The 17259-nt window shown below is 29.6% G+C and overlaps 2 protein-coding genes across 2 annotated transcripts; both read right to left on the bottom strand.

Moving 5' to 3' along the window:
* Nucleotides 1-216: 216 nt before the first annotated feature.
* On the bottom strand, nucleotides 217-2660 carry LOC130807539 (polygalacturonase 1 beta-like protein 3). The gene is made up of 2 exons (XM_057672790.1): nucleotides 2424-2660; nucleotides 217-2289 (listed from the first exon to the last, which is right to left on the bottom strand). The coding sequence occupies exons 1-2, from the start codon at nucleotides 2499-2501 to the stop codon at nucleotides 472-474; spliced, it is 1896 nt and encodes a 631-aa protein (XP_057528773.1). The 5' UTR covers nucleotides 2502-2660; the 3' UTR covers nucleotides 217-471.
* A 10451-nt stretch (nucleotides 2661-13111) lies between these two features.
* Nucleotides 13112-16800, bottom strand: LOC130807538 (uncharacterized protein At4g28440). The gene is made up of 3 exons (XM_057672789.1): nucleotides 16569-16800; nucleotides 15223-15443; nucleotides 13112-13724 (listed from the first exon to the last, which is right to left on the bottom strand). Exons 2-3 carry the CDS (start codon nucleotides 15434-15436, stop codon nucleotides 13534-13536), a joined length of 405 nt encoding a protein of 134 aa, XP_057528772.1. The 5' UTR covers nucleotides 15437-15443; nucleotides 16569-16800; the 3' UTR covers nucleotides 13112-13533.
* Between the last annotated feature and the right edge of the window lie 459 nt (nucleotides 16801-17259).

The raw sequence follows: 17259 nt of genomic DNA, 5'->3' as shown, positions 1-17259 counted from the left end.
TCTCTAGTATGGTTATATACATAAGTTGAATACTGTTAATTAATCGCATTGACCGGGCATAAATCCATGGTTATATATATATACTAATAATATAAAAATTTAATAATTAAGATTAGTAGATCATGTATAAGTTCATCAAAGGATAATTGTAGAATAGTGCTTATATAATAATTATTTCCAACCTATAAAATTTAAGAGCAATGAAAACGGTAGTAATTAAGTAAGCAACATTTAGAAACAATAAAATACAATTTGATTTGCTTCCATTGTTTGTGGCTTAGCCTTTGCAAAACCACCAAACTATTTTAATAAATTAAGAAAATATAAAAATAAATTTATTATAAAGCTACCAATTATATATGATCTTTAATTTTATAAGGCATTTCCTAAAAAAAATGGTTAACAAGTTGAGGACCATATTTCAAGGGGAATGCTTGCCTCAAATTTAGAGAACATATAGAAGTATTTTTTTTAATCAGCAATAGTCCAAGTCAAATCATTTTCAAAAATCCAATGGCAAACTTCAATCTTACCCGGACTTGACCCGAGTGACAGGAATGCTCCATGGGTTGGACTCCAAGCCGAAGTATCCAAGTGGCATATTGCTACACCATGATTAATAATAGCTTTAGTCTTGGTATCTAACAAATCCGCCTGGTAAACCCGAACTTTAGGTACCGAATGACAATAGTACAACAAATACGGGTACAAACTTTGATGACAAGAAACCGATTTAGTAACCTTCCCACCATTTATCCCTCTAACTTTTCCAATTAAAATATCCGATTTCGACCCACTTACATTTTCGGTTGTTCTAGCCTCTACTGATTGTCCTAAAACCGAAACCGCAAAATCAATCATATCTTCGACCGATCCAACACATTTTTTAGTCTCGCCCTGACTCGGCGCACGCTCACACTCGCGCAACGCGGCGTTTAACATCCCTTCCATAGTGGAATTCTCCGAAGCATGAAAAATTTCCTTCAATTGGGTAATTTTCGACGAAGAGAAGGGTATTTTCGTTAGTATCGACCTCGGCAAAAACGATCTTTTTGGCATTTTATCCTTTATATCCGGCATTGGCATGACAATTCCTTCCTTCAACATTTCTTCTCTAAAAAACTTTCCGGGCTCAACCCATTTATTTACAATTTTACCCTTCTTCAACTCAGAATTTACCAAACTAACACTAGTATTCCTGTAATCTGAAAACTTCACACCTTTCTTGGCATACTCTTTAAAATTACTTCCTTCCCCATAAGTGGTAAACCCGATTTTCTGTCCTTGAGCTCCATTACCATACCCGGTAAAGTTGTCTGATCCTGTGTTGAAACTTTCAGCATAATTACCAAACTTAATCTTTTCATTATTTGAATGTTTACCATAAGATTTGAAATTATCATCACCAACATTCGATTGATCTCTGTAATTTGAAAAACTCTCAACTCCGGCGTTACCACCGTCCGCATAACTGTTAAACTTATTTTCCGGCACATTACCGTTAAACCCGTATGAGGTAAAGTTATCAGTTCCAAAATTACCCGTTTCCGAATACCCGGAAAAGGTCGACCCGACAACATTCGAGTCCTGACCGTAACTCCCAAAACTGTTGGTAGCTGCATTACCGTTTTTACCGTAATTCCCGAATCCCTGGTCACCTGCGTTCGCGTCTTTGGAGTACGAGTTAAACGAGCTGACTCGCCCATTCGAATCGTCCGAGTAAGAGGTGAATTGAAGACCCGGGACATTTACTTCATCGGCGTAAGTGGAGAATTTACTTGACCCACCAGTTGCTCCGGAAGAGTAAGTATTGAAGCTTTGAGAAATCACATTACCTCCATTTGCATAGCTTTTGAACTCGTCATTGTGACCCGCTGAGTCACGGCTGTATCTTCTAAACGAGTCAAGCGGTTCATTTTCATTGTCTGAGTAGTTTTTGAACGAGTTGAATCCACCGGCTGCTCCACTAGCATAGTTAGTGAAGTTTTGGTCGGAGTAAATAGAGAATTTACCATCAGGGGAGTGTTTAGAGGAGAGAGAATTTGTTGGGTCGGGAAAACAAAAAAGATTCGCGAGTTTACAGAACGAGTCAAGGTGAGTTGGGAGTGAGTTTTGAGAAGCGAGTTGAGTAAATCGGACTGAGTCAGATGCAGTAAGTGGAGAAACTTTTCTGAGAAGAAATTCAGGGCGAGGGACTTTATAGATCTTGTTATTCCAGTATCGGATCGCAAATGCTCTCGGCGAAAACGGGTTCTCTCCGGACGGCCCACCCGCTGTTGCTGGATCTACCTACATTTTAACCCACAAAAAAAATCAAATAAAAAGTATAAGTAATCATCAAATAATTTCAAAATTTGAATGTAAATAAATGCATTTATGCATAATATATACTGAAAAGAGTAATGATGTTAATGGAAGCTTACAAAAGAAGAGAATAGTAAAAGTGATAAGTAGAAGAAGAAGAAGAAAGAGGTGATGAACTCTTGTTCTTGTTCTTTCATTTCAACAATGGCGGATGGAAGATGAGAGAGAAAGAATGTGGAAGATGGGTTGGTTATGGTTGTTTGGCTGGAATCGAGGTATTTATAGAGGAAGAAATAGAGTAGATTGCGGTGTTAATGTGGCTGAGAGATTCTGAACGAGAAGATAGTGGACTTAAAACGTCAAAAATTGACTACTAATATTTTGGTAACTACTTCGTTGTTTAAATTATACTTGTTATACTTAATTTTTTATGCAATTTGACATATTACTTTATTTATATGTCAAATTATATATATTTAAAAATTACAAAAAGTTAATATTATGAAATTATGCGATTAGACGATTTAAATAAAATACCCCTTGACTATATTTTAATTTACATAGTATTCGTAATATATAAAATAAGCTTGAACGATGAATAGTGTCTAAAATCGAAATATGGCAAACATTTCAAAACAGAAGAAGTACTACTCTTAAGTCCTAACAGCCTATTTAATAGATGGTATTAAATAATGGTAATGAAAATAAAAATTAATATAATTTTGGTTGAAACATCTCATACTAATTTAAAGATTATGCTTGTCTAACTTCAATCATCTCACTTCAATCATCTCATTTCATTCATAAGATTCATTCCAATGTTTTACCATCAGAAGAGATGGTATTAGGTGGTAATGCAAATTTGTAAACAAAAAAACTTTTTTTTATTAAAATTTCATCACCATAGAAATAATGAGACTTTTAATAAAATTTTACACTATAAATGATTTTCATTACCATAATTTAGTACCACCAACTAAACGAGCCGCGACGTAAATACTAGTCTTCTAACGAATTGATAGATTTTTTGTAGTAACTTGGTAGAGAGATTGAATTGTAATAATCATATTAAAAGAGAGTTAAATATATAAATAAGAATATGAGATTAAAAAAAATGATGGATTCATTTTCATGTCTTCATTAGTAGACATGGCAACATAAAAGTGCTTTTGTTTATTATCTATATAAAGGGTAGATGTATAATCTTTATTAATGCTGTCAACTGATAATATTTAATAAGTTATATTTTTCAATATGCTAATAAACATATTGAATAAATTGAAAAATAAGTGTGTGTGAGTATTGTCTCATGTTCAAGCTTTATATGGGGAGATTAGACTACCATATGATACTCCATGATAAATGATTGCATATATTTTTTCTAATGTTAATAATAAATGATCTCATTAATTAATACATTAAGAACCATTGATTATAGCTTATATATTATTAACTTGTATTAGCGTCGTTGTTCAAATCATCCAATTAAGTATATATTAACTATTGAACACACTTTTATTTTGATATATGTATTAGTTGAATTTTACATACTCTTTTATTTAAATTTATTAGGACTTAGGACTTAGGAATAACTTACACTCTTACAAGTTTACTAAATTTATATATGTAAGTACTCCTAATAATTAGTAATATAATCATTTAGCATAATTAGGAAAAATAAGGAAATAATAGATTGAATTTGATGCAACAACTAACGGGATTGAAAAAGGTGCCATTATCACGAGTCCCGTCACTGTCTATTGATTAGGGATTCTAATTTCATCTCTAATTAATAATTTTAGTTTGTTTTTTATGGAGTATAATTTTAGTTTTTTTTTTTTTTATGGAGTATGATTTTAGTTTTCATAAGTGAGATATACTTCATTAAATACGATAATATAAATTATTGTGAAAGAAGGTTTCTTTGAGAGACACATTAAATTTATGGGTTAAATAGTCCAATTAATACAAATTAAAAAGAAAATATGAATATGGACTTCTTGTTTGAGGTCGTCTCTTTAAGAAACAGTCTCTCACAAGAGTAGTAGTATAGCATAATAAAGTGGATTAAAACTAAATTGATTTGTATACTAAGGGAGATATAATTTTACTAGTTAAATGTTAGTAACACTTAAAAGAGAATTTTAGTTTAACTTAATGGTTATATGTTTTCTTTTTTATCGTTGTGATAGGGGTTTAATTCTCATCATCTATAGATAAAGACTAATTCCATAGTACCACCACAATCAATAAGGAATATCAACCATTCAATATTATTCTAAAATAAAAACTGAACCATTTAATTTTTTATTAATGAAAGTGATTAAAATGCAAAATAAATTAAAATAAATAAATAAATTATATAATTCTTTTGATATAAATTAGTAAATTAAAGTTTTTCGTTATTATAAAAAATCTCAAACTTGATATTAAAATCTGTATACGTTTATTTATTCAATTGTTATAGTAGTTGTCTTTAAAGCTAAGTCAACTATTATAAGTTTACCTAAAAGAATGATCAATTTTTTCTCCGCTTATCTAATTAACAAGAATTCTTTTACCTATTTCTGAATAAAAAAATAAAAAAAAAATAGACACTAATTGGAATACGATTCAGTCTTACAATTTGATACAATATAATTAAGTTTGGTGATGAAGGATGAGGGGTTAATGAAGACTAAGTACAGGCTTTTGTTGGATAATGATCATCAAAGGTTGTGCATCATGTGGTTTCTTGAGAAGAGATATAAAGATAGATCAAAAAGATAAAAAGATACAAAGCAATTATTCACTGATTTGGATCAGGATCTTTAATTTTACCTATATATTTATCTTGTGTGTCATTGGAATAATAATCTTAAAATATTATTCAATATATATTTAATATTTATCTCATATTCTTCCTTTTCACTTTTTGCATAGATTACAATGCAAACTTAAAAGTTTAATGACCAATCGATAATACTGACCAATAGGATTTAACTAGAAAATATATGTCTTGGTTAAATTTATAAGAGTTTTGCAAAGTAACAATATTGTGATTACTATGTGATCAATATTAAAGTTTATAAGATTACTTTTTAAGCTTATGTGATTACTTTTAAAGCATATGTGATCACTTTTAAGGATTATGTGATCACTTTTTAAAAGCTTATGGAGATTGAGTTTTGTAGTGGTGGTGGTAGACTTGAAAATTAAAATGATTGCGTATGTCTTATAAATGATCAAATAGGCTTTAAAAGTAATCATATAGGTCTTAAAATGATCACATAAGCTTTAAAAGTAATCACTTATAATAGTCAAAGTGACCACACATGCTTTATAAGTGCTCACATGATCACATATACTTTAAAAGTGATCACACAATAAATTAAATATAATCACATAGATGTTAAAAAGTGATCACACATATACTGACCATTTATCATGTCCTAAATATAGAACCGCCACATATGAGACTTCTTCAATAAAAATAATATCGAACTAACCAAATAATAGCAGCCGACATGTACAAAATTAACAAAACCTTGTGGATAACAGTCTAACAGGGCCTAACCATTATTCTAAAATGTAAAGCTAAACATAAAATAGCAGTACAGGTCCACATCATTATACACACAATTAGCTTAGTCACTAATAATCAATCAGCCTAAAATGTATTGGGCCCAATCACATTAAGATTTCTCTATCACATTGTAAATAATTAATCATCTTAAACATACTCATTTATTTAATTAAACTTTTTATGATTTTAAATTTGTAATTTTCTACCGCTTCAATGATCATATGAAAAAATAGATTAACAAGAAACTCTTAGGCCCTACCCGGATACAAAGGAACATAATGTGGTTGAAATATTTCAAGAGTGTTGTATTATAGGGGGAAAAATTAACAAGAGAAAATTTGTTTGATATCATAATACATGATTTGGTATGAAAGTACTACAATTGCTAGAAAATAACAGAGGTGTAAGACCCTCTTCTCCATAATTATCTCACTGTCATAGCATACTATTCTCCACGATCATAAATCTTGATATAAATCACAAAACAAAGAAAAACAAGAAATAAAAACATTTCATATCAACAAATCTGACATAAAAATTATACTCAAACAACAATAACATAATTTTCTAGATTAATAATATTCATGAACTAGTTAAATGAAGAAATAAAAGACAAAAAATTACGTTTTTTCAGATTTATATTTTTCATTAACAACAAAAAATTGAGAGAAACAACAATAAAATAAATTTTAATAGCAAATAATGATGAAAAACGTGAAATTCAAAGCAACGGTAAATAAAAATTCAAAGCAAAGTATAGATATAAAAAATTTTATGATCTATTTTTCCAGATTTATGATCGATTGCATTTGCATAGATATATATAAAAATAATTAAAGCAAAGCTAAATAAAGATGAATATAATTCATAAACTAAACAATCTATTAAATAAAATTTTCTTCACATAATCTAAAAAAATTATCAATTAAATGAAGAGATTTATGATCCAAAAAAAAAAAAAAGATTTGCCTCAATTTTTAGAATTACTGGATGGTAAATGATGGAATGAGGAGGAAAAAGAGAAGAGAAATGTTTTTGATGTGAATGACAGCAATGGAAGAAACCTTGAGTTATGCGGCAGTGAGTTTTGATTTTTTTTACTTACATAAAACTTATCATATGTTGTTTTATCCCTCACTTTATAGTTAAAATAATTATTTTGGATTATAAACTGCCACAATCTTAAGTTTAGTGGTTAAATCCTCACTTTAGAAGTAGTTGAAATAGTCAGTTATCCCAAATGCTAATTTTATTAAACCTTTTAAAGGCAAATGACATGATAAATATTAAATACTTATAGTGAGTATTTTAAGTATAAAAATAATATTTAATTAATTTAGTTAAGCAATATAGCCTAATTTAAAAGCATCTTACGGTAAAATCGATATAAACAAAAAGGTGTGAAATTAAATTAAGGTCATAAACAAAACAAAAGTAAAATTATATCAAAGTCAGGTAGTCCACCAAAAAAATTTATAATAAATTCAATAAGACAAATTGAATAAACTAGAAAATACAAAAACGTTAATCGATTCATCATATTTCAGAGGATATTTTCTAAGTAGTTATATACTTTCTTTATTCCTATTTAATATTTTCATTTTTTTATTTTAAGTAGTTTTATTTGTTATTCGCCTTAAGAATCTTTTTATCCTACTTTTATCACATCATGTCGATATATATGTGGATATATTTAGACTTACACACCTTAATTTTAATATTTACAATACATACATACCATTATACATAATTCCTGCTTGGTGAACACCTAATCCAAAAGCTTATTACTAATTGACAAACTTCTCTTTTCTCATCGTTAAAAGCAAAATCTTTATGGTTATTTTTCTTTAGCCTAATCATCATGAACAATCATGCACATAATGAATGAGAGTTAGCTACACCTATAAAATAATAGTTTAACAAAAGTAATATATCGAGTTAGCTCAGAGAAACTTACATATTATTTATCTATCTATCAATTACCTTAATATATATACAAATTTTTATATGAGAGAATTTTATCGCGAGACATGTCTAATATTAGATTAAATAACCTAATAATAAAATTTTTTAGCTTATAAACTTTTTGTTTTTCATCATATTACCGTGAGACGCTGTAATATATTTTCATGAACAATACTACAATATGATTCATGTATTTATTTTTAGTTGAATCACATGAATGTAACTTCTATGTAGATTTGGAAAGTATTTCTATCAATTGATTTTGAGACGGAATATCTTCTGAATTAATATGTAACTTTTTCTGTGGCATTTATTTATACTATTCACATGAAGCAATGCTATTTTTCTCTTTTCTTCAAAATAGTTTTTATAAATATTCCACTAATTACATGTCTTTTCAAGTATGCCCTTACTTTGTTTTGTATTATGCATGTCCTATAAATTAAGAAGATACAATAAATAAAGAACGATGAATATACCTTTCCTTCTTTCTACTTTTGTATGTAATTTTCTTTCTCTATATAATATGGTCTATTTCCTTGTAAGAGTATCATTTCAAAATATATGCATGTACATTAATTCCATGCAGTAATATTGTCAATATATATGTTTTGGGATATAATTATACAGATTTACATATCTTTCCCTTTATATCTACACTGATACCGTACTATACTTTATCATTATATACAATTTTTGCTTAGTGGTAGAGTACACGAGAGCGACAATAAACAACCTATACTCGCACTCCCTTCAAAGAAAGGGCACGAGAAACGTGGTTGATGAGACCCCAAAAAATGCCCCGTAAAGAAATTGGTTAGTGATATTGATAATGCATAACATATTGTATATGTTCATTCCAACACAAACTAATGAGAAATAGTTGAGTAGTGAATAAGTGAATATAAAAAGGTTAGCTATCAAAAGAAAAGTAAATGCAATGAAATGGAAATCAACAACGCAAAACACGTTATTTGACGACATTACAAATTACATTTGTTTCTAATCAGATTCTTAAAGTCGCTCAAATCAAAATTAATCTGGTCACGTTCTTTTCTTCCACTATTATGTATTAATTGAGAATATATATACATTAATATTCCATTTCAAAGTATAAATTTTGATATGATATATAACAACTTACATTTTATTTCATGGACTCTTAATTATGAAGATGTAAGACATATGTCACGATCTAGTCACTAAAATAAATTATAAATTTAAATAGATATTATTTTTAAAAATATCCATACAAATTTAATTCATATCATTTTTGAGCGGAAGGAGTTGGGTCTTTGGACTTTGAGGAATGAGGGGTCATTATTATTATTATTATTATTATTATTGTGAAAATGGATCATTATTATAACTTTAGTTCATGGATCACTCATTATGCCAATTCAAATACTTTTTGGAATTCAATCTTAACTTTGTGGAGTACTCCCTATTTTAAAAATAGCTATTAGATCTTATGTCAATATATAGTGCTGAATTTCACAGATACAAATAACTATAAAATATTATTAAAAAAAGGTTATTCAACTAATATATATTATATTACAAATTCTAATCAAGTTCAATTATAAAATTAAATAGTTATGAGAAATGTCATAATATATATTTTCAACTAAATTATATTAAATTACATCCTAGCATTAATATCTACTTACCATATTCGTAATGCCTACTTATAATATCCTTAATGTCTACTTACAGTATCCTTAATTACCTATTTTTTTTAGGAGTCCTTGAATGTCTACTTACAATATCCTTAGTGCCTACTTACATCATCCCTAAATGTCTGTTTAATGTATCCTTAATACCTATTTACAATATTTTAAATGCCTATTTACAATATCCTTAATGCCCACCGAGTAATCTACTCTACATTTTCCTTTATAGGCTGTTCCAATTAAAGATTGTTGAAAATGAGAAGGATAAAAAGGATTTTACACCCTTGATTTCACTAAAATAAAAAAAAATATATAATCATGATTGAGCCAAAAACACATAATTGAAAAAGTAACTATGTTATATAGAACAGTAATTAGTGACATAAATCTTTAGAAGATTATTACTTTATAACATAGTATCCTTTTTTGTATATATATAGTTACAAAACAAAATTAAACAAAAATTCTTCTCATTTTTCTTATTTTAAAATTCTTCTTATTTTATTATTATTATTATTATTATTATATATATATATATATATATATATATATATATATATATATATATATATATATATGCTGCTTTTTACAACTTTTCTTTTGTTGCTTTTAGTCCAAAGTTTGTTCTAAAGACGAAGAATTTGGAGCCACCAATAATTATACATTACCTAATGCTTCAACGGCTTCAATGATGGACATGCACGAAATGCTTAGCCGATTATAGGAATATTGGATTTTAAAAGTCGTCCAAGTAATATATGATTACAATATTTCGTCAATACGATTCTCATTTAAATTGATCAAACTTTACAAATATAAAAAACAAAAAAATATAAAATATTATAAATTGTGAAGTAATTGAAGGTTTATCGATCAATCTTTCACGGATCCAGTAAAATATTATAAATATTAATATTATATAGGGAATTGTCCGATTTTTTTAAAAATTATTTCTATGACGAACTTAATTAACAAATTGAAAAATTGCCTCCACTAGCTGGATCTTGATTGGTTAATGGCTATTTCCATTTCCCGATTTTACCTACTTTTTTCACTTAATGGAGCGTTGTGGCCTGGTGGGCACTGGGCACATAAGCACCAAACCAGCAATGCTATTCCTAATTTGCTATTGTGTGGTTTTTTTTTTTTTATTAAAAAAAAATGGTCTCATTTTAGTTTTTATAGTTTTTAAGAGATACATGTAGTCCTTAATTATGAAATATCTTTCATAATATTCATTTTCCTTAATAGCTTTTTATTATTTAAAATAATCAATTCATTTTGTATTTCTTTCACACACTAAATAAGGTTATAGATTATAAATATCATGCAGCAAATTAAAAGAAAACAAATAATTTTCGTCATTGAGCAATGCATAAAGTTAAATCTGAGTACATAGTTTTTACTTGAGATACACTGAGTAAGATGATGATGATGATCGAACAATATATAGAGTAGATTGAAGTACAACGTAGTCCTAATAAGAAAATAATAAAACCCTTTTTAGAACTTAAAATGATGTAATTGAAGCAACAACATGATGTCATGTTAGAATATTGCATAAAGGTAGTGTAATTTCTTTAATTTTACTTATTTTTAGCATGCATGTATAAAAAGACCAAGGATGACTACTTATTGCCATTGGTTCAACCATATACATGAATCTAATGCTTCAATGATGTAATGATGGACGTCCATGCATGTTTTTTAAAAGCATATTGGTTATTGCTTCACAGCATAAATTAAAAGTCGTTGAAGGTTGATTAAGACCCTTGTGTTTAATCTTTATCATTTTAGGTGAAAAAGTCTTTAAATCGTGTATACAATTAGTGGGAAGAAATGGCTTTTAACTCATGTGTCCCTATTCTTCTTTTTTTTTTCTACTTAATTGCGGGTAAAGAGCACCAATGAGCAATCATATTTTCATGATCTCTAAGTATATGATACACATGTACAATATTATCTACTCCTTCCAATTTTGCATTGTTCAATTTAATTCTACACGTTTTTTAATTTAAGCATTTCATCAAGAATAAGCAACAATTATAAAAATTAATATATGCAAAACCAACCTTATAACCTTAAATTTTAGAACAATAATAATTCAATAAATTTGGCGTTAGTTTTGTCAAAAATAATACTTGGCAAATTTTTCTTCCTGATAAAATATACATCACATCTTAAACTTACAACCATCAAAATATTTAATTGAGATTATTCACTTGACAAGATATCATAAAGATATGTAAAAAAATCATTAATTCAAATCTCATGCTTCTCCATTTAAAGTTAAATATATAACGCCATATATGAGAGAGAAATATATGCATCTATACTTTTAACTCTAAAAGTTCTCGTTTGGATATGATCTACATATATTAGGATTAAAGCTATCAGCTTAAACTTTTAATAGTTTTAGTCTCAATAGATTAACTAAAAACCACAAGAAAAATCATGCATATATTCGTATGTTGATTTTCCCTCATTTTTAATTTTGTTAAGTGGCAATCGAATGCAAACAAATTTCATAGAACGTGGGGAAGATGGCTTATCATATTGCACGATGTGCGACAAATATTGGAATTGCAAGTGGAGGGTAGGTAACAAGCCAATCCCAGTAATAAGGAATGGAGCGTTGCAGCTAGTGGTCATTTGTGGAGGTATATAACAGAGTTGTGGCGAAAACACTTTTTTTGGTGGCATCATCAGCATAGATCATGTGTTGAGGTTGTGTGATATGTCGCAACCCACTTGACTACTTGTGCCTAAGCTCAATCATGAAATGTGTCTCTATCATAGTCGACACTATTGGTCGACAAATCGAGATTTGGCACAGTATTCTTAGGTTGGTGTTACTTCAGCGTACTTATGTCGCCTGCTAAGTGTTGTTAACAGAACTGAAGCAAAGAGGATAGAAGGGCGTTTGTAAATGCTTTAGGCATGGTCAATGGGGGTGGGTGGCTACAGAAAAAAAAAAAAAAAAAAAAAAAAAAAACAGTGGCTGTATATAAGAATGCCATAGAGATATCGACATCATCATCATACTCGATGTATGCCGCCCATAGAAAAACCATGAGTAGGGTCTGGTGAGGGAGAGATTGCGGCAACTCATACCCATAAAGGAGAGCGCGACTAAAGATATCGACAATACATTTAATTTAAATTGTTCACCTCGTAAAAGATTATTCAAAATCCACCATTAGTTGTGAGTTATGACCCTATTCAACACTGAATATCCATCCTTTTCCATTGTTCGCCTTAAAAAGTGGAGAACAATATTGTCCACATCCGACTCACCTGACCCGCAGATTAACTAGGCCTACAAGTGATCAACCAAATGACGCCTGCAATGGTTGATTGAAGAAACAAAGAATTCTGTCACCCTGAGTCATTAAAGAGTCGGCATATCATATAATTTGTAGCAATAGCACACTTCAATGTCATATGCAGCTCAGTTTAAGGTTGAAATTTGAGGGACGTGCAAGCGAAAATGGAAGATGAACAAGAAATTTTGAACAGCCCGAAATCAAAAGTCTATCAAACATGAAAAAGGGAGTAGTATGTAGTAGACTCGTCGTAGACTAATATAAAAACAAAGTAAAGCTTATGTAGAGATACTAGATGCGAAATAGTAATTAGTTATATAGCATTGGGTTCTTGTTCAATCTCAAGCATATTATGACATAAAACCAATTCTTGTTATCTAATCTCCAAACTACCAAGTCAAAGAGAATCAGAAAAACAAACCAAGTTTCTAACAGACAGCAAGCACACTACCATTTTTAAGAAGGGTTCAAATCCATGAAGCTGCTTTCACGAACAACTAAATGGTTCGCTTCTCCCACTTTTTGGTAGTGATTGGAAGCCTCGATTTCCTCCACGGAAGGTAAGGTTTTCACGAGCAGCTTAGAATATTATATGCCCAAGATATACAACTACATTCACTTCACTTTTTTTGATTCTTCATTTATTTCTTCATGTTCTAACCTTTTGAAGGGCCCAAATAGAGTTTCTGCTACAGCCGTTTCACTCGACAACGGTCACAAGTTCATACTCGATCAGCGATAGGTTGTTATCTTCTTTGACAGTGAAATCTGCTGGCTCTGCTGCGACCTCAACAATCCCCCACTTATCCACAGCAAGCCTCATGGATCCCTTGAACATGTCGATCTTTGCGTTGCGCAGGGTTACTGTAGCGCCTTTTTGCATTTTGTCCACTGAAACGAATGGAACAACACATTCAATCATCATCAGTACAATCAACAAAAAAGAAGAATCATATAACGGAAAAAATTTTAGCAACAAATGACAAATCAAAAGCTTCCCAAGAAAAAATGTGTCCAAAAATAATCAGATCAGTCTTAAGGTCCATGAAACATGTTAAATTAGAGAGATATTACTATTACATTAGACAAGCCAATATATTATATCGCATTACAAACACAGTCAACAGCATCTTGAATAAATAAACTTAAAGAAGTAAACAACCTATTACATTACGTAAGTGTAAGAAAAATTCAAATGCCTGATACATTGTCCCGAGCATTTTATATCAAGGTTTAAAAGAAGAGTTGTAAGTCTTGTGACAAATTGCAATAAAGCTAAGAGATTCATCAATAATCGGCACTGAATATAGCCTATATGGAATTGACTCATCAAACTCCTAGTAATCCAGCTATTCTATCATGCAATGAAACAAGTCTCTCTAATGACTGAAGAAATGTTAAAACTGATAAATGTAATCCCTACCACCCATGACCCACCTAAGACCTTCTTTGGTAGAAAATGTTTTTGCATTCATGGTAAACTACGCACTTAAACAATCCATTATTGACTCCACGATGTAAAATATTTCCTTGAGAAAAGATCATAACTACTCGAACGACAAGAATAGAAAATAAGGGAAATTTAGCTTTACCACATATCAAGGAGCAATGTCCATGGCATAGAAACCAAAGAAAATTATATATTTGTAATAAATAATGGAATTATCAATCTTGCTGGTTTTGGCAAGTTCAAATTTCAAAGAAATTGAAATGGTAGCATATTTGAAAATAACTAATGTAGCCTACAAAGTTCTTAATGAATTAAGGAGATACTTAAGACAAGTTTATACAGCAGAAGAGATATAAATAAACAAGCGCAGAACTTCTAAGGACGAGGAAGGGAAGAAAAATAAAGTATGAATTGTGAAAGAAAGGTGGTTGCTGGTTTTAAAGAATTTGGAAGGGGAAAAGAGACGGATCCATTTTGTATCATTCAGATAACAAATTGGTAGATTCTTTTTCATATAAGATCCGTTCGTAACTTTAAGCTGATTGGCATATTCGGATAAAGGGGCACTGAAGGTCGTGGCGATTCATAGAGAGTAACTATGGGCCAAATTTTAACTTACTGGGGAAATCAAAATTATATAATATTTTATTATGATCAAAAATAGACTCCCCTCAAAAAGATACCAATAACCTAAGAGAGTGCTATAGAAGGACAGCTTAACATTTACTAGCTACAGTAATCAGGAAATCGATAAATAGTAAGATAATTAAGTGTAGGGATAGATGAAACACTTCAGATGTGATTAATTCACAAGGTACACTTAGATATGCCTGATGTACCAATTACATAACATCAGCCAAGTAAAAGCAAACATAAGGACCAAACTAAACATATCTACCAATAAACGCTGAATACAACTCACACATATAAAAAGCGTACCTTGATCGTTTCTGGCAGTAAAGATGATCATTCCAGTCTCATCTCCGACTAAACATTCAGCGATTTTCATTTGGCGAACTTGAGGTCCATCAGACCTGCCTCTCTGCATAATTAACTTTGAGTCAACAACCTTGACAGTGAGATTAAGGCCACTGGTGCCAGGTCGTAATTCCGCAACTTTGGAAAAAACTGGCTTCCTCTTTGCTTCAGCCATTTAGTGCCTACATGAGTGAAACACCAAGGACATAAATTTCATTTAGGTAAAGAAACAAACACAAAATTCCCTCTTCTGACCACAGGTTATAATAATAGGTAGCCAATTTATGAATCAAAAACCCCAAATCATTCTTAACTCTATGATTTATCAGGATGAAAACCACAAAACTGAAACATATGCTGAAATACAGAAATTTTAACAGTGCGGTTAGAGTTTTACATGCAAGCATCAGCGAAGTTGACCTAGTTTACATACAACAGTGACATCCATGATCATATCAAAAACAGAAACTTTCATATCTATCCTTGTACATATATAACTTACATTCAAGCATCAAGTTATTACAAAAGGATGGAAATTCTTCAAAGTTGGTTAAAGTAAAGGATGAGATCAATTCTAAAACATTTGTTAGAGCATATCAGCCAGAATTTCATTGGTCTGATTCAGAATTTTCGATTGATTTTAAATTTACTGTTAAGTAAGTAACTTGTAATTCGCTTAATTACACTCACTTTCAGCAACATATTCTGATTTCTGAATTCAACTAAAGTCTCCTATACTGTTCCATTACTTCAGAAAATTAACACTATTTATTTGTGGGAAATCAAACTCAATCAAACATCCAAACTACCACAAAACTAAATCAAATCAAAATTTCAATTCATTACTTTCATTTTTTATAAGAAACCATCACATGATTTAAACGAACACAAATTAAATCTTAATACATCTACATTCTTGAATCACATTGACATTGCTCATCCAAATATTAATTAAAACAAATCAATCAAAAATAAATCCATAATCAATCATAAACAAAGGCAAAATCAATCCGTTTATTGTTTTATTTTTTTTGTCAAATAAGCATCAAAATTGACAAAAGAAGATTCAACCAAATCTAGAGTTCAAAAATCAAGTTCTAAAATGCCAAAAGGATAAATTATAATTCTTGCCATTAGAAAAATCGAAATTTTGATTACATTTCAGTAAAAAAATAATTATTACAACACAGGATATAACCCTAAACATGCAAAACTGAAATTAATTGATAAAAACTGAAGGAGAAAATATAAAGGAACAATCAATGTGAAAAAAATTAAAATTGGTACATAAAGTTTCAATGACTCACCTTGATCTTGCGAAAATCGATGAAAAATAAATCCTTACTTTACGATCTGATCGCAAAGTGTAGCCGTCGAAAGTCGGTGTTTTCAAGGATATGAAGGTTAAACTTTTTGCAATTCTTACGATGCCTTTTATATTTAGGTAATTTTTGTAAAAAATTTAGTCAACGGACAATTTTTTGTTATTTTGACTTTGCAAAATGTGTTTTATCACCGCAAACACATTTTGCAAAATCCTTATTTTCATAGTACCTTCTCATTTTACCTACTATCTCTTCTTTAAATACTAAATTGCCTTATTTCGTTTTTAGTTTAAACGAATCAAAAAAAATTTTAATTATTTTTATTTTAATATTTAAATTTAAAATAATATATAAATTAAAAGTTATTGATTAATAATGTTTAAAATTTTTGACTATTCAATTACTTAAATTAAAGGAAGTATAGATTTGGAATTAACATGCTCATGTGGAATTTAGACCATAATTCAAATATAAATTCTGAAATGAAATAGACTTACGGTAACACTATCTCTATTTGACTGATTTGATATACACTTACAGTTTTAAGTGATCACTAAAATTATAATCTTATACTACAAGTATAATCATATAAAGTGATCATTACAATTATAATCTTATATTACAAGTATAATCTTATAAAGTGATCATTTAATTTTTAAATTGATCACTGTTA

The sequence above is a fragment of the Amaranthus tricolor genome, chromosome 3, assembly GCF_026212465.1.
Source record: "Amaranthus tricolor cultivar Red isolate AtriRed21 chromosome 3, ASM2621246v1, whole genome shotgun sequence".
In the NCBI taxonomy this organism is placed as follows: Eukaryota; Viridiplantae; Streptophyta; class Magnoliopsida; order Caryophyllales; family Amaranthaceae; genus Amaranthus; species Amaranthus tricolor.
This window is presented reverse-complemented; position numbering and strand designations above follow the sequence as displayed.